Raw genomic sequence first — 24,143 nt, 5'->3', positions numbered from 1 at the left:
GGTCGGCTTAAAGAAGTTGACTTTGCAAAAACTGCTAAAATACATAGTTGTGGTTTCTGTTTTTTTTTTAGGAAATACCTTTAAATGACTGAAATGTTAATCTGAAGTTTTGGTATTTGCAATGTACAAAATTTTTGCTTAAATGTTTTGTACAAAAATTCAAGAACTTATGTTGCAAACCTTTAAAATAATATATGAGTCATTTTGGGTAAAGCAGTAAAAATTGCACAACCATTAGTTTGAGAAAACTTTTAATCATTTAAAATCAATTCCAAACCAAAAGACTCTACTTCATAACCTTATAAGTTGTTGATCTTGCATCTCTTGTTAATTCGGATCAATTCGTTTCCTAAAACTTGGCCACATGGACCCGACAGACCCTTTGGTAGATAGAACTTGTTAGGGTACCAGTATGCTGAATATACCCTTTCAAGCTCGATGTTGAAAAGGTTTTGCCAAGTGCTTGAAGACTTTAGTATTTGAGGCAAAATGCAAAAAAGGCAATAAAAAAAAGGGAGTAATAAAAAAACCCTATTTCAATACCTATTTCTAAGACCTATTTTATATAACTTTAGAAAAAAATATTTTTAAAAGTTTTTTAAAAAAGTAGTAGATCTACTACCTTTTTTCTAATTCCAAATTATAAAAAAATCTAATTTTAAACATTATTTTCAATGATAATTCCTATTCAAATTACTTGTTTAAACTTTTTTTCCCAAAATAAATTTAGTAGTAAAACTACTACTATTTAAAAATCTTTTAAAAACCATTTGAAATTTATTTTAAAGTGCTAATTACTTCTTAAAACCCATTTTTAGACAACAAAAATCGAATTAAGAACATTAAAAAAAAGTAGTAAATTTACTACTTTTTACCAAATGCCAAATTGTGATATAATCTCAATTTAAACATTATTTTCAATTATAATTCCATTTCAAATTACTTGTTCAACCATTTTTTTTCCAAAATAAATTTAGTAGTAAAACTACTACTATTTTCTCAAACAATATTTTTGGCTAAAAATCTTATAAAAACCATTTGAGATTTATTTTAAAGTGATTAATTGCTTCTTAAAACTAATTTTTAGATAACAAAAATCGTATTTAGAACATTAAAAAAAAGTAGTAAATCTACTACTTTTTTCCAAATGCCAAATTATGGTAAAATTTATCTATAAACATTAGTTTCAATGATAATTCCATCTCAAAATACTTGTTTAACCATTTTTTCCAAAATAAATTTAGTAGTAAAACTACTACTATTTTCCCAAAAAAAACTTTGTTTAAAAATCTTATAAAAACCATTTGAAATTTATTTTAAAGTGATTAATTATTTCTTACAATAAATTTTTAGACAACAAAAATCCGATTTTTGAACATTAAAAAAAAGTAGTAAATCTACTACTTTTTTCCAAATGCCATTTTAATGTAAAATCTCACTTTAAACTTTGTTTTTTTTTTAATAATTACATTTGAAATAACTTGTTTAACCATTTTTTCCCAAAATAAATTTAGTAGTAAAACTACTACTATTTAAAAATCTTATAAAAACCATTTGAAATTTTGTTTTAAAGTCATTAATTACTTCTTAAAACCCATTTTTAGACAACAAAAATCGGATTTAGAACATTTAAAAAAAGTAGTAAATCTACTACTTTTTCCAAATTCCAAATTATAATAAAATCTCACGTTAAATATTATTTTAAACGATAATTCTATTTCAAATTAATTGTTTAACCATTTTTTTCCAAAACAAATTTAGAAGTAAAACTACTACTATTTTCCAAACAATATTTTTGGCTAAAAATCGTATAAAAACCATTCGAAATTTATTTTTTAAACATCAAAAATCGGATTTAGAAAAAGTAGTAAATCTCACTTTAAACATTATTTTTAATAATAATTCGATTTCAAATTCATTGTTTAATCTTTTTTCCAAAATAAATTTAGTAGTAAAACTACTACTATTTTCCCCAAAAAAAATTTTGTTTAAAAATCTTATCAAAACCATTTGAAATATATTTTAAAGTGATTAAATACTTCATCAAAACCAATTTTTAGAACAGTAAAAAAAAGTAGTAAATCTACTACTTTTTTCCAAATGCCAAATAATGGTAAAATCTCACTATAAACATTATTTTTAATTATAATTCCAATTCAAGGTACTTGTTTAATTATTTTAAATTTAGTAGTAAAAGTACTACTATTTTCCAAAATAAATTTTTGGCTAAAAATCTTATAACAACCATTTGAAATTTATTAATTAATTCTTAAAACCAATTTTTAGACAAAAAAAGTAGCAAATCTACTACTTTTTTAAAAATGCAAAATAATTATTCATATTATCCCTGAATTTCAAACTAGAACTTATTTCTTGAAAGTAAATAGTTTGCAATTTCCAAAACTCCAAAGCAATTGACATTGTTTCAGTGCAAATAATTACAGTCGGGCCACCCAATATCTATTACAGATAGCGAATACATGTTAAAATACCTCCACAGCCATTAAATCGACTATAAAATAATTACTTAATTGTACGTTTTTAATCTTGGCTTGGTAACTAACACACTAAAGTCGACGTAAATTAAATGGAATGGAGAGCTCAACCAAAAGAAAGAAAACTTTAGTATTACAATTTAAAACTTTACTAATCATGAAAATAATACCAGGGAGAACCAAACAAAACAACAAAAAGCAACACCCATAGTTACTAATGCAATTTAAGCGACAATTTCCGATATTTGCTGCAAAAATAAAACGGACACACACATGTGTTTTAGTTTAAAATAAACTCATACATTTTTAACCAAAAGTATTACAATGTTTGTTGCAAATGACGACGACAACAATTCAGCTTCACCTTTTGGGGTCAATGAGCAAATATGGCAAAAAGCGAACAAAAATAGTTTGAAAAAAAAGAAACGTCTAAAGCAGCAGCAACAGAGAACAGACAAACTGTTTTGGAAACTGAACCAAAGTCATACACTTTTGAGACGTACGAGTACCGAAACCTAGACACAAAGACAGACAGACAACCAAACAAACTAAAAATTATCTGTATGAGGAGTGTTCTAATGCTAAACGAGTGCAATACTTAGATGTGTGTAGTGTGTATCTGTTGGATTCGTTATTACCCAGCAGTTAAGCAAGTAGCCAATGTATCCCTTAGCCCCATTAACACGAAGCCTGGTTATACTGTCGGTTAAAAATATTTTTGTATGAAAACTGTCAGTTTAACTATTAGTTAATACATAACCAGACTTCATGTTACCGGGGATTATAGACAGTAATTGTCACTAATGTCTGATCCCCGCATGTGCTCTTTGTAATGCTGAGAGAAGTCAATTGGTTATTTTATACATCCCAGGTAATCTAGCTTGGAGTCAATTGTCACTTAAGTGTCCCTAAGTAATCTAGAGTGTAGTCACTTTAAACATTTATTTTGTACTGCACTTTGAACGCGGTTTTTGTTTTTAATAACTATATATCATTTTGAAGGATACATATCTGTCATTTATTCTCACTTATTGAACATTATCGTGTAAACAACAACATTTTTTCGCTTCGAAAATGTCGAATTTTGCCAACAAAGCGTCATATGCTGGAAGTTTTGCTTTACTTCTTTAATTTGAAAAAAGTACCGCTAAAGCACACCGATAGCTCACCAAAGCTTATGGTGAATGTGTTTCATCGATTTTAACGTGCGAGATATGATTTGTGCGGTTCAGAAGTGGTGATTTTGATACGGAAGTAAAAGACCGCCCAGGCCAGCAAAAAAAGTTTAAAGACCCAGAATTGGTGGCATTACTCCATGAAGATTGTTGTCAAACTCAACAAGAGCTTACAGAATCATTGGCAAGCAGCAATTTCAAAACGTTTGCCAGCATCATAATTCATCCAAAAGCAGGAAAATCGGGTACATTACGTATTGAAGCTGAGAGACCTTGAAAGCCTATTTTGCATGTCCGTCACTACTTGCGATGAAAAACTGATCAGTTACGATAACCCTGTCCGTATGTGGAATAAGCTTCCTCCTGAAGTCTTTCCTGTCACTTTCAATATAGGAAAATTCAAATCAAATGTCCACAAACACTACTCCCTCTATCCTCCCTCCCATAACCTATTTTCCTAGTTCCAACACAATGCTTTGCTTGAATAGGGGTCATCCCCTGAGTGCTGGTCCAAGGAAAAAAAATATCCATGGAGCTAAGTTAAGGCTCTGTATTTGGTGGGACCAAAAGTTGCTATCTATTGTGAGCTGCTGAAATCTGACCAGACAATCACAGGGAACCTGTAATTTGCCGAAAAACGCCCATAATATGAGGCCAGACATGAAACCGTAATATTCCATTATGACAAAGCTCGTCTACATTGTGCAATACCTGTTAGAAACTATTTAGAATGAAGTGGTTGGGAAGTTTTGCCTCACCCGCTTTATAGTCCAGACCTTGCCCCTCCGAATACTATTTGTTTCGATCGATGCAGAACGCTCTCTCTGACAGACGCTTCACTTTGGAAAAGAGTATCCGATATTGGTTTGATTCGTTCTTGGCCTCAAAAGATGAGCAGTTCTTTTGGCTCGGAATCCATATGTTGGCAGAAAGATTGGAGAAGGTCAAAATCTTGCGTTTTTAATTTAGCTACTAGAAGAGTTGCTGGACGATGGCTTGTTGGCCAAACAATCAATAGTCTGCCGTCAAACTGTTTTCAATGATATTAAAGAGTATCGGGAGAACTTGTCTGTTGATAGAAAACCTGGTTCAGGTAGAAGGAATGATCCACATGATGTTTTTAAAGCCAATAAATAGAAAACATTTTCTAAAAAGAGCTCCCAACACATCCGGTAGGAAAGTTGTTCGTTTTAGCTCAGTACTCGGACTCTTTGGTACGAAAAGTTAAAGCCAATGCAGGTTTAAAAACATAAAAGGCTCAAAAAGTTATTGGCAGGAACTCTGCTAAAAATTTAGGGCCCAAAGACAGAGCACGGAAATGTTCCATGAACATTTTTCGCAGCTTCCGGGTCAATATTTTTATGTTTTTGATGCTCTAGGGAATGTTGTAGAAAAGTTTAGTACCCAAAAGCAGAAAATTTGTCCAAAAACTTCTTGGTATGGCAAGCAATATGCAGCAAAAGAAGCTGCAAATGGCTCTATAAATATCGAAATTTACATCAAGGAATGTTTACAAAAGAGGATGCTTCCATTCATGTGTCCACTTTATTTTGGCTTGATTTGGCATCCTGCCACTGTGATAAACAAGGTATTGAGTGGTACAAGAACAATAATATGGTATTTGTACCAAGAGATGCAAATCCTCCAAACTGCCTGGAGCTAAGGCCAGTGGAGAGATATTGGGCTCTTGTTAAAAGAGAATTGAAGAGCACAAAAAAGGTGTCCTAAAGTATGGTAGATTTTAAACAGAGATGGACTATCTGTTCGGACAAAGTGTCAGAAAGCTCAATAAAACCCTTAATGGAAGGGTTTCCGGAAAAGATTCATAAATTCGTCACTAGTGATTAGAACTATAAAAATATTTTTAGTAAGTTGTAATAATAATTTCAATCAAATAGAAACAAATCAAAACTGTAGGTTTGGTGGTTTCTTTTTTATTAACATTTATGTATGTTAAGATTTTTTCTATCTCACTCCTTAGTTATGTAACTAGTTGTCATCCGAAGTAATAAAAGAAAAGTCACTAGTTCAGCACCGTCTCCTAGAACTGCTGGGTATAGACAAACATCCACACAGACTGACTGACAGTCAGTCATATAGATAGAAATATAATATACACACGAGCAACATTTACTGTCAGTCGTTTTAAATACAAGAACAAAAACAAAAATGTAATAAAAAAAAAAGAAACTATAATATGTATAGAATGTAAAATAGCAACAAGAATTCTAAATAAATATTCTGTGCTGAAAGAAAATTACATATTTGAAATGAATAGAATGAATATATTATCAAACAGATTTGATAACTCAGTAGGGGGAAAATCACTGGCTGGTAGGTACTAGGTAACAAACAAACATTCTAAACACATGTGTTGCCAAAATTTTGGCTCCTCTGCTAATGACACTTTGATGTGCAGCAAACAACCGAAATAGATAATATAGATAGATAATGTAAGTGCATGACAAAGATTATAAACCGATTAGTTTGCAAAAACCAAAATCGATAGTTAAATCAATTGTGATATTATTGTTACTCATACGTTGTGGTGTAATGCCAACATTAGTTGGCAACGCTAGATACAAAATTGGTAAGGCAACAAAACTTATAAATTTCAGATTATTCATTACAATATTAAGCCCACACAAATTCTCTTAAAGTCCAATGAAATGTGAAAAACTTGTCAGTTTTAGTTTTATTATAATCATGTTTTCCAACATCCTCCTAACCACAATTTATTGCTTTCATTCATTAAAACTCAGATTATTTTTCTCACTGTTTTCCTCAATTTAATCAACTATTTTCTACGCCTTTCCAATTGATATTCTATGTAAATTTGTTAAAACTAAATGGGGAAAAATCCAAACTAAACCTAGTTAAACTATTTGAAATCACTATACTCTAATGACATGATAATTATCAAACAACAATTTGATTTAACTTGACTTGACTTGATGTTTTAGTGTGTTGGCGTCATGTATTTTTTATTGTGTTTTACATATAATTTAAGCATTCCAAAATCATCAGAAGAACTGAAAAAAAAACGTAATAATACGATAAATAAAAATATCATATTAAATTCAAATGACATTTAATAAGCAGCCAACAACAGCGTTATGAAGTGTGTGTGATAACACCCAAACACTTTTGAGTTTTGAAACTGCTCGCGTTAGTCGTGCGACAGCAAACTGAAAAGTTATTTTAAGATCTAAGACCAGTTTATTGCTCAGCAAATACAGAGATTTATTCTCAAATTGAGAATAATTTGAAAACCTTTTCCAAATATAAACTTTTGGGAATGCTTTGATAGTATTTGAAAATAATGGCTCAACAAATTGGTGGATTTTTTATAAAATTCTCATTTCATCACGATATTAATCACGAATTAAGTGAGTACTAAAATTATTAAATATTTTCAACAAAACCCAACTTGGTCCTACAAAAAGTTGGCCAAACAATCAAAGGTCTGCCGCAAAACTGATTCCATTATTATTAAACAGTATCGTTAGAACTTGTCTGTTGATAGAAAACCTGGTACAGGTAGGAGGAATGGTCCACAAGATGTTTATTAATCCAATAAATAGAAAGCATTTTCAAAAGAGCTTCCAACACATCCAGAAGGATAGCAGCCCGGTTAACTCGGTACTCGGACTATTTGGTAAGAAAAGTTAAAGACAATGCAGCTTTAAAAACATACAAGGCTCAAAAAGTTCCTGATAGGAACTCTGCAAATAATTTAGAGGCCAAAGACAGAGTAGGGAAATTGAAGTCAAGTTTTTTTTTAAAAAATAATGCAGCATGTGTGGCGGCATGGTGTAGTGGTTAAAGTGCTTGCCTACAAAACCAAGCACCCCAGGTTCGATACCAGGCAGAGGACGAAAAATTTTCATCATGGTTTTCGAGTTTTTAAAATTAACCCCCCTCTAAAACGATCCATCCATGAAGACAACTGACCACACCTCCCCCTGGAAAAGAGGATAACATCATGATAAAGGTCAGGCAACCCGCCACCCCCTGGGAAAAAAGGTAGGAATCAAAGAATTAAATTAGCAAGGTTCCCTACCAGTACACCAAATACACAGATGGCGTTGTTTCTAGGCAACGACAGATGGTAGCACCATTATCCTAGACCAGCTACAGCAGACCAATCATCTACTTAATTGGAACAACGACCGATTAACGAAACTGACACAAGGCAAAAATAACAATAGGCTGGATATTATGGCAACATCCTACATGTATCCTTGGACCCGCTACAGCAGACCAATCACCTACTTAGCAGGAACAATAACCGTTTAACGAAACTGATACAAAAATAACAACAGTCTGAAGTACATGAAGACGCACGATACTCCAATAACAAGGAGTGCAATCTTACATGGGAAATATGCGAAAAACAACTGCAAAACAAATCGTATAAGATGGAAGATGCTTTGTGGAAGCCAAATGCTCCCAAGAGGGGTAATGGAGAAAAAAATGTTCTGGAAATTTTTCGCAGCTTCCGGGTTAATATTTTTATATTGCTGATGCTCCAGGGAATGCTGTAGAAAAGTTTAGTACCCAAAAGCAGACAATTTTTTCAAAAAGTTCCTGGTATGCAGTTGCGGCAAAAAAAAGCCAAACAAAGGGCTAAAGGAATCTTCAATTCATAAGACTTCTTAATGTGTCCACTTATTTTTTGGCCTGATTTGGTATCCTGTCACTAAGGTAAGCAAGGTCTTGAGTGGTATTGGAACAATAATGTGGCATTTGTACCAAGAGAGGCAAATCCTCCAAACTTCCTGGAGCTAAGGCCTGTGGAGAGTTAGTGGACTCTTGTTAAAAGAGAATTGAAGAGCACAAAAAATGTGTCCAAAAGTGTGGTAGATTTTAAATGGATATGAACTACCTGTTCGAACAAAGTGACACTATACAATCTCACTCCTTATTTGCAAGTTTTTCAAACTTGTTTCCATACATTTGGAATGGCTACCTAATTGTCTAGATCCTAGAAGTATCACTCGAATAAGATGTTGTTCATAGGGTCGAGTTGAATGTTGGTTCAGGAACAAAGCAAAGCTTATGTTTGAGTTAGTAAAAAATTAAGGCTTCATCTGCATCATCATGCTGCCTTATCTCCTTCTTCCAAATCTAATAGGTTTCTTAACCGATAGTATGGTTTTCGTTAGGCTTGCTATACGAAGAGAAAGTTACCTTTGCTATTTGAAAGATGTAGTCGTTCCATTTAAAGATTTGAGGAACATAAGATGGTGGCTTTGGATTTTCTTTAGTCTTCGATTTTGCACTTTTGTAGAAGCTGATTGGTTTTATGGGAGAAGGATCACTCCTTGTATAGTGTGATCCTTCTCATGCATACAATACACAAGATATTGTAGATTGTATCTCATCAAACGAGTTAAAGATTAGTTTGGGAATAAAACGAGGCTTCTTTTTCATTATAATTGCATCTTTTTCACTGTAATTTAATGTTTCAGAATTATCTTGAAAAATGCTGATAGACTGTGTTGTATTAGGAATGAAATCAATTACTTTAGGAGACAATCTTTAGTGTAAACAAATTTGAGCTTTGAACTTTGGTTACAAGGATGTTTATAATACTACTCTTCAGTATCTGTGCAAAGTCTGCAATGACCCAAGTACGATCGTTCATCAAATATTGGAAGTTTATTAAAAATTTAACTTTTGGAGGAGTCTGTTCCTTTTAGATCGTAACGTTCTTTCTAGCACTCAGATCTGGAACTTATTTAACTTCGGGTTTCCTCAAGACGTCCTAATTGAATTTATTGACCGATTTGAAAACATAGATACTTATTTGTGATCTTTGCTTTTACTCTCCCTTGCGAACTAATAATTTTTCACAGATGTCTGCCCTGTCAGAAGAAGAACATTAAACCATTTCAACATTTTGGGTCATTCTGCAATTACCCAAGTACGATCGTTCATCAAATATTGCAAGTTTATTAAAAAATAAACTTTTGGATGAGTCTGTTCCTTTTAGATCGTAACGTTCTTCCTAGCACTCAGATTTGGAACTTATTTAACTTCGGCTTTATCATTAGGTCCTAATTGAATTTGTTGACCAATTTGGAAACATAGATACTTATTTGTGCTCTTTGCTTTTACTCTCCCTTGCGAAGAAGAAGAACTTGGAACCATTTCAACATTTTGAGGATATTCGCTTGAGGATATGCCCTGTCAGAAGAAGAACATTAAACCATTTCAAAATTTTGGGTCATTCTGATATTACCCAAACATTGTAAGTTTTTTAAAAATAAACTTTTGGAGGAGTCTGTTTCTTTTTGATCGTAACGTCCTTCCTAGCACTCAGATCTGGAACTTATTTAACTTCGGCTTTATCATTAGGTCCTAATTGAATTTGTTGACCAATTTGGAAACATAGATACTTATTTGTGCTCTTTGCTTTTACTCTCCCTTGTGAAGAAGAAGAAGAACTTGAAACCATTTCAACATTTTGAGGATATTCGCTGAAACGTTCTGAACTAAAGGAATGAACTAACAATTGAATGAAATAAAATTATTGATTTTTCTATGATTTCAAACAAAATTTTACGGCTCTCCTCGTAGCTAAAACATAGTGTTGATGACTGAGGCTCGACTCAAACAACACGAGCCTAATGTGGAAAGTTCACTAAAGGTCTACATGGGCTACATGTGTATTTGAATATTTCCATAACCATTACTAATACCACTGCAAATGAGACATGCTCCTTCAATCAACAATTAATGCCAAAGAAGAAGTAAAAAAAACAAGAATAATAAAAAACATATTCCTATAGCTCCAACAACAACAACAACGTTGTAATAAAAAACGTAATAATAATCACAAAACGACAAGAAAAAAAAAGCTCAAAACAGATGTGAAATGAACCCCGAGTAAGACGACAGAGTACAACATCAACCAAGATGCTGTGATGTTTGACTATTCCTCCTCATACTTATGTATCTATCTACGTTCATATGTACTCAATTCATTTTCTTCATCAATTTATTTAATTTTTTTTCTTTCTGTGCGCTCTTCTAAGTTGTTTGTAATTGATGAAGTCTCACACTGTCTGTCAGACATATTGAGATCAGACAGTAGTAGTTGTTATATGTACAACAACATTAGCAACAACAACAATAAAAAAAGTCTGTCATCAAACTATGGATGGAACCTTGTCTTTGACGTTGTTCTTATACATATTACATTCATACATATAGGAATACATAGAGACGACTCAAACAAATATGTGTTTTTGTATTTGACAAGTCACCAGCCATATAAGGTGCCGTTAATACATTTAACTCAATTAAGTCGTAAATATCTGCTGTTGATCATAACACAAACAAAAAAGATCGATTTAATTGTTATTAAATCTTTCTTGTTTCTTGATCATTTTTAAAAATGTTGTATTTTGTTTATTGTGTGGCTAGTTTTGCTTAAGAAATTTATTTAACTCGAGGCAAGATTGTAGAGATCATGCGGGTGGTTGTAATGTTATTGATCAGTTTTCTGAATAAGGTCAAAGGTTAAAACAAATATTTATTCAGTGATATCATAGGAGATACGATTGCGATCATTTAACGAATTCGGTGACTTTATTTAATCTACATAGATAAAACAGATTCGTAGTAGCGCCGAATTTATTGTCAATCGAATAAATCAGTTGCACACATAGAATTTTTCATTTCTATCAACAGAAAGTCTGTTGGTAAAGAAGAATTTCGGTTGAAGCAACCAAATTTTTGTTACCCCTTTAAAAATTTTGTAGCCACAACTGTAAAATTCGGTCCCTAAAGTAGAAACATTCGATTGGCAACAAATTCAGTTGCTTCATGCATCTGTTTTCTCTGTTTATATATCAGAAACTTTTGGAACTTATGATTTCATTATGATACCCATGAAGTAAACAGCAGGTCTCTTAATTGGCTCTCGTTGTTTCCATAGTGAACCAACCAGATTATATGATGAAGGAATGGATAAGAGTAAGATTTCTTTAAGCTCGAGAGAGCAAGGAGGCTCTATTTCAAAAGATTGGAAAGATTGTTTAGATCAAGCAATGAACACTCGTTGTTTCCAACCAGATTCTATGATGAAGAAATTGATGTAAATAGAATTCCTTTAAGCAAGAGAGAGCAAGGAGGATATATTGTTTATATCAACCACCAGCAGGATGTAAAGGTTAAATAGGCTTTCTGGATAAGGTAGAAAATTTAAAGGAGAATGGGCATGAGAATAGCATAACAGCACAAAAATATTTATTTAGGTATGTCAAAGGAGAGTATGAACTCCAAATAACTCGAACTTTATAAATGAAATCCAATATATAGGTTAGATTAGGTTCCGCGCTTTATCCAAAAACTGATCCCATTGTGAAACCCATAGTGAAGCAATCAGATGAATAAATGGATGTGTCTAAGACCCCTTTCAGACTGAGCAATTTAGTTGCGCAAGTCACTTGTGTTTGTAGAAGCCAGAGGTAATGTCGGGTTAAGGAGAAGAAAGTTTAGCATGCTGTTTTGTTGTTGGGTAATAGACTTGCGCAACTAAATTGCCTAGTGTGAAAGGGGTCTAAGACTCATCCTCATTCCTTCGGGAATTTCTGATCATAGGGTCGCGATCTGCAACTTCGGTGACTCACCCCCGGTAGAGTTCCCCAGTTGGATCCGATCGACTGTTCGATGGGGGTGCAGTTTTCACTGACGGATCCAAGATGGATGGGCCGGGGTTTATCTGGTCGACAAGGATATTAAACGTTCATACAGACTATCTAACGAATGCAGTGGCTTGCAGGCAGATGGATGGTGTTTATCTGGTTGACAAGGATATTAAACGTTCATATAGACTCTCTAACGAATGCAGTGTCTTGCAGGCAGAGATCTTCGCGATCTGGAAAAGGAACACATAACTAAGGCGTGACTATGCATGTTTACAGTCAGGTGGCACTTAGGGCTTTTGAAATGTCATTTAATACATTCCAGCTTAGTGGAAGACTGTAGGAGAACTCTCGAAAAGTTCACTTCAGTAAGATTATGTTGGGTACCGGGGCACTGTAACATACAGGGAAAAGAGTTGGCAGATGAACTGGCCAGACATGGTTCTGATTTAGATCCTGGAGTAGTAGGACGGATTGCCAAGTATCCAGGGCCTTTAGGATGCAAAGGCAACCAAAGCACTAATTGGGTTGGATAGATGTAGTCTCAGAATTCTAATAGGAGTGTTATCCGGTCCCTGCTCAATTGGGGCCTTCATAGGTAAATGGAATAATAGCACACAGAATTTTATGTGCAACTACCCTGGTTTTAAATGACTAGGTAACAGATTTCTGGATGAACTTGGGAGTGTTGCTGGCTGTAAACTGAGTAATATACTAGGTTTTATCACGGGGAATATGTTGGCTGTTTAAAAGACGTTCTACAGTGATTTCAAATCCCAAACCATTTTTTTCTCTATGCTGATTTGGTTTCTTCTTTTTCACATTTTTTCTCTATATGTATATGACTCTTGAAGGGAATAACAATGGACCTTATGGTATCCGACTAAACTAAGACTCATCATCGATACCTCATCAAAGCACTAGAGGAAGGACGCTCTAATTATCAGCTCCCTGATCAAGGCTGGACAAAGACAAAATTGGTGGGATACAGTCTCCTCCTCATTATAACAGCTTCAACAGTAATCCTGATTCGGAACTGAACACCGATCTGAATTTTTCGGAAAGAATAGATCTGATTGTAATAAGTGGATTGAAATTACTGTTTTGACAATTATCAAACACATACTCGTATTAACACTATCTCTCGAACAAATCAAATATTTCAGGGAGTAGAAGGGAAATTTTTAGGACCCATTGTCCATAAAATCTTCTATTTTATATATATGGAGCAGTAAACAAATCTCGCAGCATTAGAAATGGTAGATATATAATAGTTGGGGACAAAATACATTTCTCGTAGTGTATCTGTATGAAGAACATGGTAAATTTCATGAGGAATTTCTGCGTAAATCAGCTTGAATGTTTCTGTACAAGCTTAGCACAATTACAAAAGAATAAAGGATCATATTCAATTTATCTTCCTTAAAATAAATTATCTCTGAACTTAAACCCGACTACGGGGTATGTAAAAATCTCTAAACTTACCTTTCTTTTCAAATAATTAATCTCCTGTTGAGCCTTCAGTTGTTCCTTCATCTCCACCTCCTTCAGTTCATCCAATATCTTTTGATATTTCTCACGATTCTCCACATCCAGAGCGACATGTAAATAATCATGCCAATTGCGCGAATCAAAACCCCAATGACAAGTGCGATTCTCCACTTTGCGATGGACATGTCCAACGAATTTTTGGGGCGAAAACCAACCCTTACACTCAAGACACATAATACAAGTGGGCTTCTGATACGAATACATGTCCGGTGTGCAAATACCTTCACATTTTCCAAAACAACGATGATACACCTTAAATGAAATGGCGCCCTTGGGTATATCCTCTACATTAATATAACTATTGCGATCGGAACGGTGCAAGAGTATGGCGCACAGGCGTTCGGCATCGGTGCGTGTTATTAGACCGCTCGACTTGACATCGGAAGGCAATATTTTAGCAGCCTTAAATTCCATTAACTGATCGGGAGTGCACTGGGAGCAAAAAATGCCCAAATCATCGAAACTACGATTGATTTGTTCCAATGAAAATTCAGCCAGAACATTGTTGAGAAACTGGGGCAAACACAAACGCATCTCACCGCCCAGAGAAAAGCAGCCTATGGTCTTGCCTTCTAGGCGGGTTTCATACAATTCTCCCGAACCCGAGTCGGCAGCCGATAATATAGGCTGTGAGACTTCGGGCGGTGGGGGAGGCATTATTTTGATGGAGGGTGGCGGTATAATAGTGGGCGCCGTTTGCTGTAAGGGATTTTCAGCTGGGAGATCATGTGTATTGGCTAGAGCAGGTTCTGGCGATGACATTATTTCTTTTTTTATAAGAGGCAAGGCAGGATTAATATTTGTGGCTGCTGCGGCGGCGACAGCGGCGGCATTAGATGCAGCGACATTTGTAGCGACTGACAATGAAGATGTAGACGACGACAATGGTGGCTGAGGTGTTGAGTTACTATTTGTGTTGATTGAGGGGCAGTGGGCAGCCGTTTTAATAAGTTCACACGGACTATTACGCATTGTAACCAATCCATGTATGTCCGATACCAGGGATGAGGGGCCATTATTAAGGCTGACATCGAGTGGACACGGACAATTTAGGTTTGTTTGTTGTGCTGATTGCTGTTGCTGTTGTTGTTGTGTCTGTAAGTTCGCTATGTTGGCGTTCGCTGAGGCTGCTGTTTGTGAAGTTGTGTGTAGGGAGTGACCTGGGCCTTGTAATGATTTTGGAGCACTTGTTTGATACTTTTTCAACACTGTGTGTATGTTGGGGGTAACGTATTCGGTCATGTTGAGTTAGCAAACACTTTGGGGAATGATGATTTCTTGGTTGTTGTGTTTTGTAGAAAACAAAAACTCCCGTTAAATATTTTTATTTTGAACAGTTTCAGTTATTTTTTGCTTTAACGTTTCTTTTTTAAGTCAATTTCTGTTGAAATTGTAAAAATATTTTATGAATTAATTTCATTTTTTATGCTTTTTTCGTTTTGTTTTTAAGATAAACAGAATTTTTATGTTTTAATTTATTTTCTTGCTTTTTCAGGCCATAAAATTATTAACAAAAATTTCGTTTTCTTTTATTTTGGGCTATTTTTATACAGATTTATTTTTTTTTAATTTTTTTGCTTATTTTCTTTAATAATTTGGCACGTTTAATAATATTTTTCTTTAACTTTGTTATTTTTTTACACTTTTTTTGATTGCATTTATATTATGCCGTCGGCATTAATTTTTTTTTTAGATTCTTGCTTTAATTTGCTTCTGCTATTTGTTTGCACCTTTTACTTTACACTGCTTTTTGTAGAATTTTTTTTTGTTTCACTTTATTTTTAGATTTTCAGCACCAAAATAAGCAAATTTTCACGATTTTCTTGAAATTTTTCTTTACTTTTTTATTTTTTCGTGCTTTTGCTTTTTGCAGCAATTTGTGACAAATTTGTATTTTGTTTAAATCTTGCTTATTTTTTGCTTTTGATTAAAAGAAATAAATCTATTTCTTATTCATATCTATGCCTTTTTAATTTGACGTGACAATTTTATTTTTATAATTTTATTGGCGATTTTTCTTTTTCACACTATTTTTTCGTTGGAAAAAAAACACTTTAAGATAAGATAATCATCACACATTCTCACTCTCTGCTTCCTTAAACTTTTAGAGGGGGGAGATAAGCAAAAAAGCCGACGGCCAGTTAAAAAAGCTTTTTGGCGTTTTTATTTTCCAAAAAAAAAACAAGGGGGTTTGTTGATTTTCTTTTCTTTTAATGGTTGGTTGTTGTTGTTATTGTTGCGGATGTTAGAGATGAGAGTTTGTCGCACAACAAGAAGAAGAAAAAGAAAAACTAGACAAATGTCAAACGAATTCCAATTAGTATTTCTTGTTGTTTTTGGCGAGTTTTACTCATATGTGGAGATGTGTGTGCATGTGTGAGTTGAATATGCAGAAATGCTTCTTCTTAATTAAATTGTGATGTTTGTCATTTGGACATCATCATCTTTATTATTGTTTTGTTTTGTTTTTAATAACGGTGAGTTTGTGTTTTTATTATTATTTATTTTATAATTTTAAGAGACAACTCAGTGTTATTTCTTCGTGATTTCTGTTTTAAAAAATACACTCTCTCATTAATTTAAACACAATAAAGAGAGTTATTTTAGTATTATGTATTTACGTTATTGTTGTATTATGGCGCGTGTTTTGCTCCCTCTGTTGGGTTGTTGTTTAATAATTCACAAAGTATTTTATAGTTGTTATTGTTTAATACACTAATCTTTGATTAGATGTAGACATACAACGAGACACAAACCGCTTAAAATTAAGACATTGCTTTAGCAAACAAACAATAAAAAAAACACTCTCAAACAAACTTCACGTTTATTTATTACACAAAAACAACAACAAAAACGTGTAATTTTGTCTGGCGATTTTTTAATCGTGCGTTTACATGAGATAAATCGTAAAAAATCCCAAAAACAACAACAAATAATTCAAAAAGATACCAAAACAAAAAATGAGACGTAGAAAAATAACAAGAAAACTACTACACACGAAAAGAAAATCCCAACGCAAAGAATTTTTCAGCACCCAAATGAAACAGAAAAAATCTTTCTAATTTTAAATCTTAGAAAATTTGTTGCTGCTTTTAAAAATTTGTTTAGGATTATCTTTAGTATGATTGTTGTATGTTCTGTTGTCGTTCGAAGTTTTGCATTCTTTTAATCATCCAACCATCCTTAATTCATTCAATAGATTTTTGTTAAAACACATCTTTTTATTCACTGCATGTTGTTGTTGTTAAGCGAACTTTTTGTTGTTGTTGTATTTATTTCTTCTTTTCTCTCCCCTTTTTCCATTCATTCATCTATTTTATTTTGCATTCGCTACACTCTGAAAACACTTGAAATATTTTTCTTTCTCTTCTAATTCTTACATTTTTCAAAATTTATTTTTTATTTTAGCTTTTCGCAAAATAATTTTGTTAGATTTGTATTTTTTATATGAATTTCTGTTTAAACACTTTGAATTTTTTTCTTTTCATATTTATTGAAAAACGTCAAAAACCGTCGCCGTTTTTTTATATATTATTTGTCGTTTTATTGTTGTTTTATTTTAATTTATTTTTTTTTCATTCATTTCATTACTTTTGTATTTTTTTCCTCTTATAATATTTTTTTTATCGTCAAGCTTCTTTAATTCATACACAAACAACACTCATGTACACAATATAATAATAAAAAAAACAACTATATATTTTTCAGATACACACGCGCTGCGCTTCCGCACGTTGCTTTTATGTCGACGGCATACGTTCGATTAAAATTTTGCGAATGTTAAATTTTGCCACTTGCTCAATTTTTTCTCTTTAATTTGTCGACGAAGAAAAATTCTAAATTCTCTCGCTCTCATTTGGGTAAAAGCTCATTGGGGGAAAATTAAAAATCAAAACAAAAGAAAAACAAAGAATGTCATTAAAGCAAAATGTTAAAAAATAAGCTTTTAAATGGTGTTGCCATATCATGAGCATTCTGTTCAAGTAGTTTGTTGACAGCTGACGGTAATTATATTTGAATCGTTGTTTCATTTATTTGTCTGTATTAAAATTTATATTAAAATTTATATTTCTAAAAAGATTAAAAACGTGTGAAGCCTTAACTAAAGGTAATTTTATTGCGGAATTTCGGTTTTTTCAGTTTATTCAATAAACTAAACCGTTTTTGAGTTACGGGAATATATGTTATGGAACCTCCTCCATTTTCGAAATAACGGTATATCTCGAAAATACGAGCTAACCTTAAATAAACGGTTGGCACAACTGAATTCAGTGAATTCAGTGTACCCGAAATTTTGATTTTAATAAGTCGCCTTACAAAAATCATTGATTATGGTGCGTTGTAAGAAATAAGGTCCGATGATACCACCAGTATGTAAACCGCATCAAACGGTGAATTTTTCTGGATCTAATGGAGTCTATAGGGTATATTGTGGATTAGTCTCATTCCATATGCGGCAATTTTGTTTATTAACAAATCTGTTAAGCCAGGTTTGCGCGTAACGATGACGGATTTTCAAAGTAAGTTGGAAATCCGCGTTGTCAATCTATTCATGCTGATATTCAAGAGTATACTTAACATATATACCAAAAAGTAAGCGCAGTATAACAGTTTGAGTGACATTTAACTCTTTCGTAAGTTCTATCGGGCTTAAAAAACAACCTTTTATTAAACAAACATTTGGACAAAACTATCTCAGTAAAATAAGTCCAATAGAAGGCTTTAGACAACTTTTTCCAATGTACTTTGGTAAGCGTGTAACTTGTTATTTTCAATGTTGCCCTAAAACCCCGAAAATATGCTACACGTTTCACCCTCAATTTAGTCAAAGCTCTTTTTAAACCGCTTTTCTTGTTATTGTTTTTGAAGTTCGTTTGTATTAGTGAAATAGTTTTTGTATTTTTTTGTTAATAGAGTTAAAATGCAGTTTTTAAGATTTATAATAATACATTAATAATTTAGATGAAGTGCTTTAAGAATTTGTTTCCCTTGGTCTTTGGACTTGGACTTAATAACCCTAAAATATTATTTTGAGAACAACTACAGTTACCGCTAAGCTACTGCTACCGAAATAACTTGAATTACCGTTACCGCTAATATACAATTTCCGAAATAATCGTAAATACCGTTAAACCTAAACACCGTTACCCATAAATAATTTTAAATTATAAAAATAGAAATAAAAAATACCGTTACGTAAATAATCCAAACTAGCGTTACATTTTAACCGTTACGAATCGGTAGCCAATATTGATACGAGTATTTAATAACGTAGTTATACTCAATTCCATTTGACTGAGATAACAAATTTGTATACCTACAGTATAACAACCAAAAATCAAATATAATAAAAGTCGAATATTCATAAAAAGTCGACATTTAGATATCGATAAGTCAATTTACCAGAAACCCTATAAAAACATTAATCTGGCATCATTTTACCATCGGAAATATGGCAATACCATATAAAATGGCAACGACTCTAAAGTGATTTTTAGCCATGTGGCAACTTTTGCTAAGACAACAACAACAAACAAATTCTTCCATTTTTCGTTTCGGCGGCAGATGGTTTTTCTTTTGTATTCATATTGAAACCGCTGGGCCATTAGTTAATTGTTAGTAGGAACATTTTGATTTTTTCACTTTTGGGAGGGCAACGTATTAGGAAAGTTCCGGGAAAAATAACTAAAATTTTAAACTAGACAACATGGATTTAAATGATGCCGTATTGACTTGTTGCATTAACCTACAATGGACAAATGCCGTTGGTGTCGTGGGACGCAAGTTGGCCTATAAAGTGGCCACGTTAAGACTGATACGAAACGATATACGAGAGTTATTCATAGAATTGTCTACGGAAAAGGTAAAACCTATGAAATTTAAAATGAAAGACATCATGGTGCATAAGAAATTCATGGCAGAGGGCAAGGCATCCATTAATTTTAAGGCAGAGAGTTGTGCCATGTACTTGTCGAATGCGCCGCCTGGGACTTTAATGTTTTTCCTACGCACAGTGTTTATTAAAATGAATGGTGGTGAGAAGCAAGATGATGCTGCGGCACAAAAGCAATTAAGAGCTCATATGTTGTCCGGAAATCCTTGTAAATTTGAAGAAGTCTCGCCTGTAACAACAGCGGAAATGGTTATGGCTCGTAAACGGGCTGGTCTGATACCATCAAGAGGTACAGCTACTACTCCCTCACCACTGGCAGCTAAAAAACGTCGTTATGATGAGATAAAGGGAGGCAGTGATAAGAGTGGTTTGCCGGCCCCCAAGAAACTCTACCAAGAATCACCTATGGTTACTGAGGAGTCGGTCAAGCTGTGTCAAGAGCAAATGGATGTGTTGAAGGCTTGTGTTTCGGGGAAAAATATATTTTTTACTGGTTCCGCTGGTACGGGTAAAAGTTTTTTGCTGAGAAAAATTATTTCAGCTCTACCACCAGATGGTACAGTGGCCACGGCTTCCACTGGTGTGGCAGCTTGTCTGATTGGTAAGTTGTCAGCAATATATAATTTTAAGCATATTTATTTATATTCTATGCATATAGGTGGTGTGACTTTGCATGCCTTTGCTGGCATAGGAGGTGGGGATGCCACTTTACAACGTTGCTATGAATTGGCTTCACGGCCGGCCAGTGCCCAGGCTTGGCGTAAATGCAAACGTTTGATTATTGATGAAATCTCAATGGTGGATGGGCAATATTTTGATGTAAGTATTATAGTAATCTAGTTTTCAACAATTCTTAGCCGAATTTTGTTATCCTTAGAAAATTGAAGCAGTTGCCCGCCATATAAGACGCAATGATCGTCCATTTGGCGGCATACAACTGGTACTTTGTGGTGATTTCCTGCAACTGCCGCCTGTTATTAAACGCGAAGAAAATCTCTCCAGTGGTGGCTCTCAGACACCACCCCAACGTTTCTGTTTCCAATCGAGTGCTTGGGAAAAATGCGTTGAGTGTGTGTATGAACTTAAAGAGGTGCATCGTCAGTCGGATCCTGAATTTATTAAGATTCTAAATCATTTACGTATTGGTCACTGCAATGAAGAAATAGCTAAACGCTTAGTGGCTACATCCAAGCAAAAAATAGAGGCCAATGGCATTTTAGCCACCCAGCTGTGTTCGCACACCAACGATGCCAATTCCATAAATGAATCGAAATTGGAAAATTTAGCCGGTGATAAAGTTCTATTTAGAGCAGAAGATTCAGATGCCTTAATGACCAAACAATTGGATTCTCAAATTCAGGCACCCTCTCAGTTGTATTTGAAAATCAATGCTCAAGTGATGTTGCTGAAAAACATTAACATTACGGCTGGCTTGGTGAATGGGGCTCGAGGTGTTGTGGTGCGCATTGAAAAGGGTGTGCCAGTGGTGAAATTTAAAAATAATACAGAATACAGCTGCAAACATGAAAAATGGATAATTAAAACTCCTAGCGGTGGAGCTGTGACCCGCAGACAAGTCCCTCTCAAGTTGGCCTGGGCCTTTTCCATACACAAATCTCAGGGTTTAACTTTGGATTGTGTTGAAATGTCTTTGTCTAAGGTATTCGAAGCCGGACAGGCTTATGTGGCCTTGTCGCGTGCCAAATCATTGGATTCGGTGAGAATTTTAGATTTTGATGCCAAGCAGGTTTGGGCAAATGCCCAAGTTTTACAGTATTATAAGATGTTTAGACGACGTCTGTTAGACACTACCATGATTCCTTTGGGTACGAAAAACAAAGAAGAACGTAAAAAGGATGGTTCTGCCAAAGTCTCAAGTGCTTTGGCCAAACTGAAAAAGAGTCTCATTAATAAGCCGTTAGTTTCTATAAGTTAAATTTAAGATTTTCTAGACTTATAATAGCACAATTTTATACTACTAACAAATTTCATTTATTATGCTTAATTCGAGTATAAAATAAGTTTCAACTCTTAACTCTAATAATATGTTTAATCAGAAGCTCAATTTAATGAAAGTGTTCCTAGTTAAAAGGAATTTTAGTTTCTCTTTTTCTCTGCTATTATTTTTGATTATAATTTTTGTGTTCATTACCATTTTGTCAACTTAACTTACTATTTTTAAGAATTATTTTTAATTTCCTTTTTTCAAGATATACATTTTTTAAAAAAGCTGGTAACTCATGCCTTTCTAGTTCTATAACTATGCAATTTTATCTTTAAGACTGCCCTAAAGAAGCATTTATACTAAAATTAAATTTTGATTGTATTTTTTTTTTTAATAAAAATTGTATTTTTACAACAAAAAAAAAACAGGAATTTTAATCCGTTTAATTGTAATTATTCACTATGAGTGGTCAAGGTGGTAAGTTTTTGGTCGAACTATACGTATAAATTATAAATAAAATTACTACTTCTAACGTAGAAACTTTTTCATCCAGTCAGCTTAAGCACAAATTTGAACACTCACCTGGTAATCTTGAACATTTAATGAATTCTCGCCAATTATCTTGAGTGCATTCAATACGTTCCGAGTTTGTAAAGGTTTCATAAAAAATGTCATTCCAAAAATAAAATATTAGTTCTGTCCTCGTTTTCCCAAAAATCTAATTGGTGGATTCTTGTACTTAAATATTTCTTTCATAAGGTTTTTACCTTAATTTTGGAAAAAATCCTTTTAATAATTCACAGTTGCATTAGTTTTTTTTTTGTTTTAATTATATTTTCGTTATTCTAATAACATTTGTTTAAAGTTGATTTGTTTATGTTGTGTTTTACTTGAACATTTCATGTTTAGCAGTATCTGGTTGTTATCGAAGCTGATGGAAAGAGAGTTATTAACAGAAATAAAAATTTAACTAAAATTTGGCAGCAGTACCCGAGCTCACCAAACGTATAACACACACTATACAATACTCATTCTTCATCAGCGGCGGCTGCGGAGGCATTTTTGTTATTACTACCAACGGGACCATGACGACGTTCCCAAATAAGACGATGCTTTTGTTTCATGTAGGCAGCCTTGGCATTGGTGTAACCACCCAAATCACCATCTGTTAAAACACAACAAATAGTATTATTAAAAAAATTACTTCAGAATTTATATATCCAAACTCACACTTGATGAACCAATTTTCGGCAGCCTTTTCATACTGTTCCAAAATTGGTTTGCATTTCACAGCATGATCGGGAGCCTCATACATGGTACAATCCTCAAAACGTTGACGTAAAATGGTAACAATTTCATTGTCAACCATGCGATCACGACGGAATTGTTGATCGGCTTCGAAACGGCAGATCACATCATCTGTGTAGCATTGGTCAATGGTGGGTACACGACGGAACTGTTGATGGTACCAGGCGTATTTCTTTTGGTTGGGCTCAACAATGGATTCTAAGCAAAAAGAAAAAAAAACATTAATTTTCTTAGAATATAAACAAAACATAAACAACAACAATTTAGCAAAACTTAAATTGACATTTAAACATTGAGGTTATGTCATTATGTAATGGAGTGCCAGGAATTGTTTAATATTTTCCAGTTTTTATAAAATTATGGCAGAAAATCATTTTCAAATTCCTCAATAACATTTTGATGAAGCTATTTACTCACCTCTAAACCATGTTACTGGCCCGTCAACCATATTATGCAAACTTTCCGCAAAAGCTGCCATAGGACTGCGAGCTTCGGGCATTTTTTCTTATTATATTTCTGTAAAATGTAAAAAATTTATTTTCAATTAGAAGGAGTTTTTAAATTGTCTATTTAATTTAGTTTTCTACTTACTATTCTTTATAAAAGAAAGAAAACTGTTGAAAAGTTCAGAAAATTTTTAGTTTATTTTCTGTCTGTCGGTTTTTTTGTGGCAGCCCGAAAAACTAGATGTTTTTTATGTTTGCTGTCAGTTTGACAAACAGCTGTGGCAGTGTGCTGAATAGACAGAGTTGTATTTGTGTGACTGGTTTGTGTCTAAGACATTTTGCGGCAGTTGCTATAATAATAACAAATAGTAGAGACACAAATAGTAGTAGCCATTTTATGGCTCATCTGAGCTAGAAATGGGTAATTGGAAAAAATGTATCGATATTTCTGAGCAGTATCGATATATATTTCTTAAAACATCGTTATTTTGATATATCGAAACGTATTTTAAAAATTTTAAAATATTCCATATTTAAAAATTAAATACTCATACCAACATAAGTACAAAGATGTTACATGGATTTTAAATTCAAAATTAAATATTAACAATGAAAACAATAGAAACAAAAAAAATCAAGAAAAACAAAGAAAGAATTAAATCTATAAAAAAAT

General features: G+C 33.4%; 3 protein-coding genes across 3 annotated transcripts in view; 1 reads left to right on the top strand and 2 right to left on the bottom strand.

Moving 5' to 3' along the window:
• Snoo (Sno oncogene) overlaps positions 1-17,834 on the bottom strand; it is a 356,489-nt gene extending 338,655 nt beyond the window's left edge. Inside the window, exons 1-2 of the mRNA XM_065502082.1 lie at positions 17,470-17,834; positions 13,813-15,905 (exon numbers count right to left, since the gene is read on the bottom strand). Of these exons, the coding sequence (XP_065358154.1) occupies positions 13,813-15,120 (1,308 nt within the window). The 5' untranslated portion in view covers positions 15,121-15,905; positions 17,470-17,834. The remainder of the gene's footprint in view (positions 1-13,812; positions 15,906-17,469) is intronic.
• A 1,672-nt stretch (positions 17,835-19,506) lies between these two features.
• On the top strand, positions 19,507-21,763 carry Pif1 (Pif1 DNA helicase). The gene is made up of 3 exons (XM_065500873.1): positions 19,507-20,372; positions 20,430-20,590; positions 20,649-21,763. Exons 1-3 carry the CDS (start codon positions 19,586-19,588, stop codon positions 21,705-21,707), a joined length of 2,007 nt encoding a protein of 668 aa, XP_065356945.1. The 5' UTR covers positions 19,507-19,585; the 3' UTR covers positions 21,708-21,763.
• An 867-nt stretch (positions 21,764-22,630) lies between these two features.
• Positions 22,631-23,750, bottom strand: ND-PDSW (NADH dehydrogenase (ubiquinone) PDSW subunit). Its single transcript, XM_065499775.1, has 4 exons — positions 23,616-23,750; positions 23,442-23,540; positions 22,947-23,222; positions 22,631-22,881 (listed from the first exon to the last, which is right to left on the bottom strand). The coding sequence occupies exons 2-4, from the start codon at positions 23,521-23,523 to the stop codon at positions 22,745-22,747; spliced, it is 495 nt and encodes a 164-aa protein (XP_065355847.1). The 5' UTR covers positions 23,524-23,540; positions 23,616-23,750; the 3' UTR covers positions 22,631-22,744.
• Between the last annotated feature and the right edge of the window lie 393 nt (positions 23,751-24,143).

This window comes from Calliphora vicina, chromosome 2 (assembly GCF_958450345.1).
Source record: "Calliphora vicina chromosome 2, idCalVici1.1, whole genome shotgun sequence".
Taxonomy (NCBI): domain Eukaryota; kingdom Metazoa; phylum Arthropoda; class Insecta; order Diptera; family Calliphoridae; genus Calliphora; species Calliphora vicina.
The sequence above is the reverse complement of the archived record's forward strand: the minus strand, read 5'-3'. Positions and strand labels throughout refer to the sequence as shown.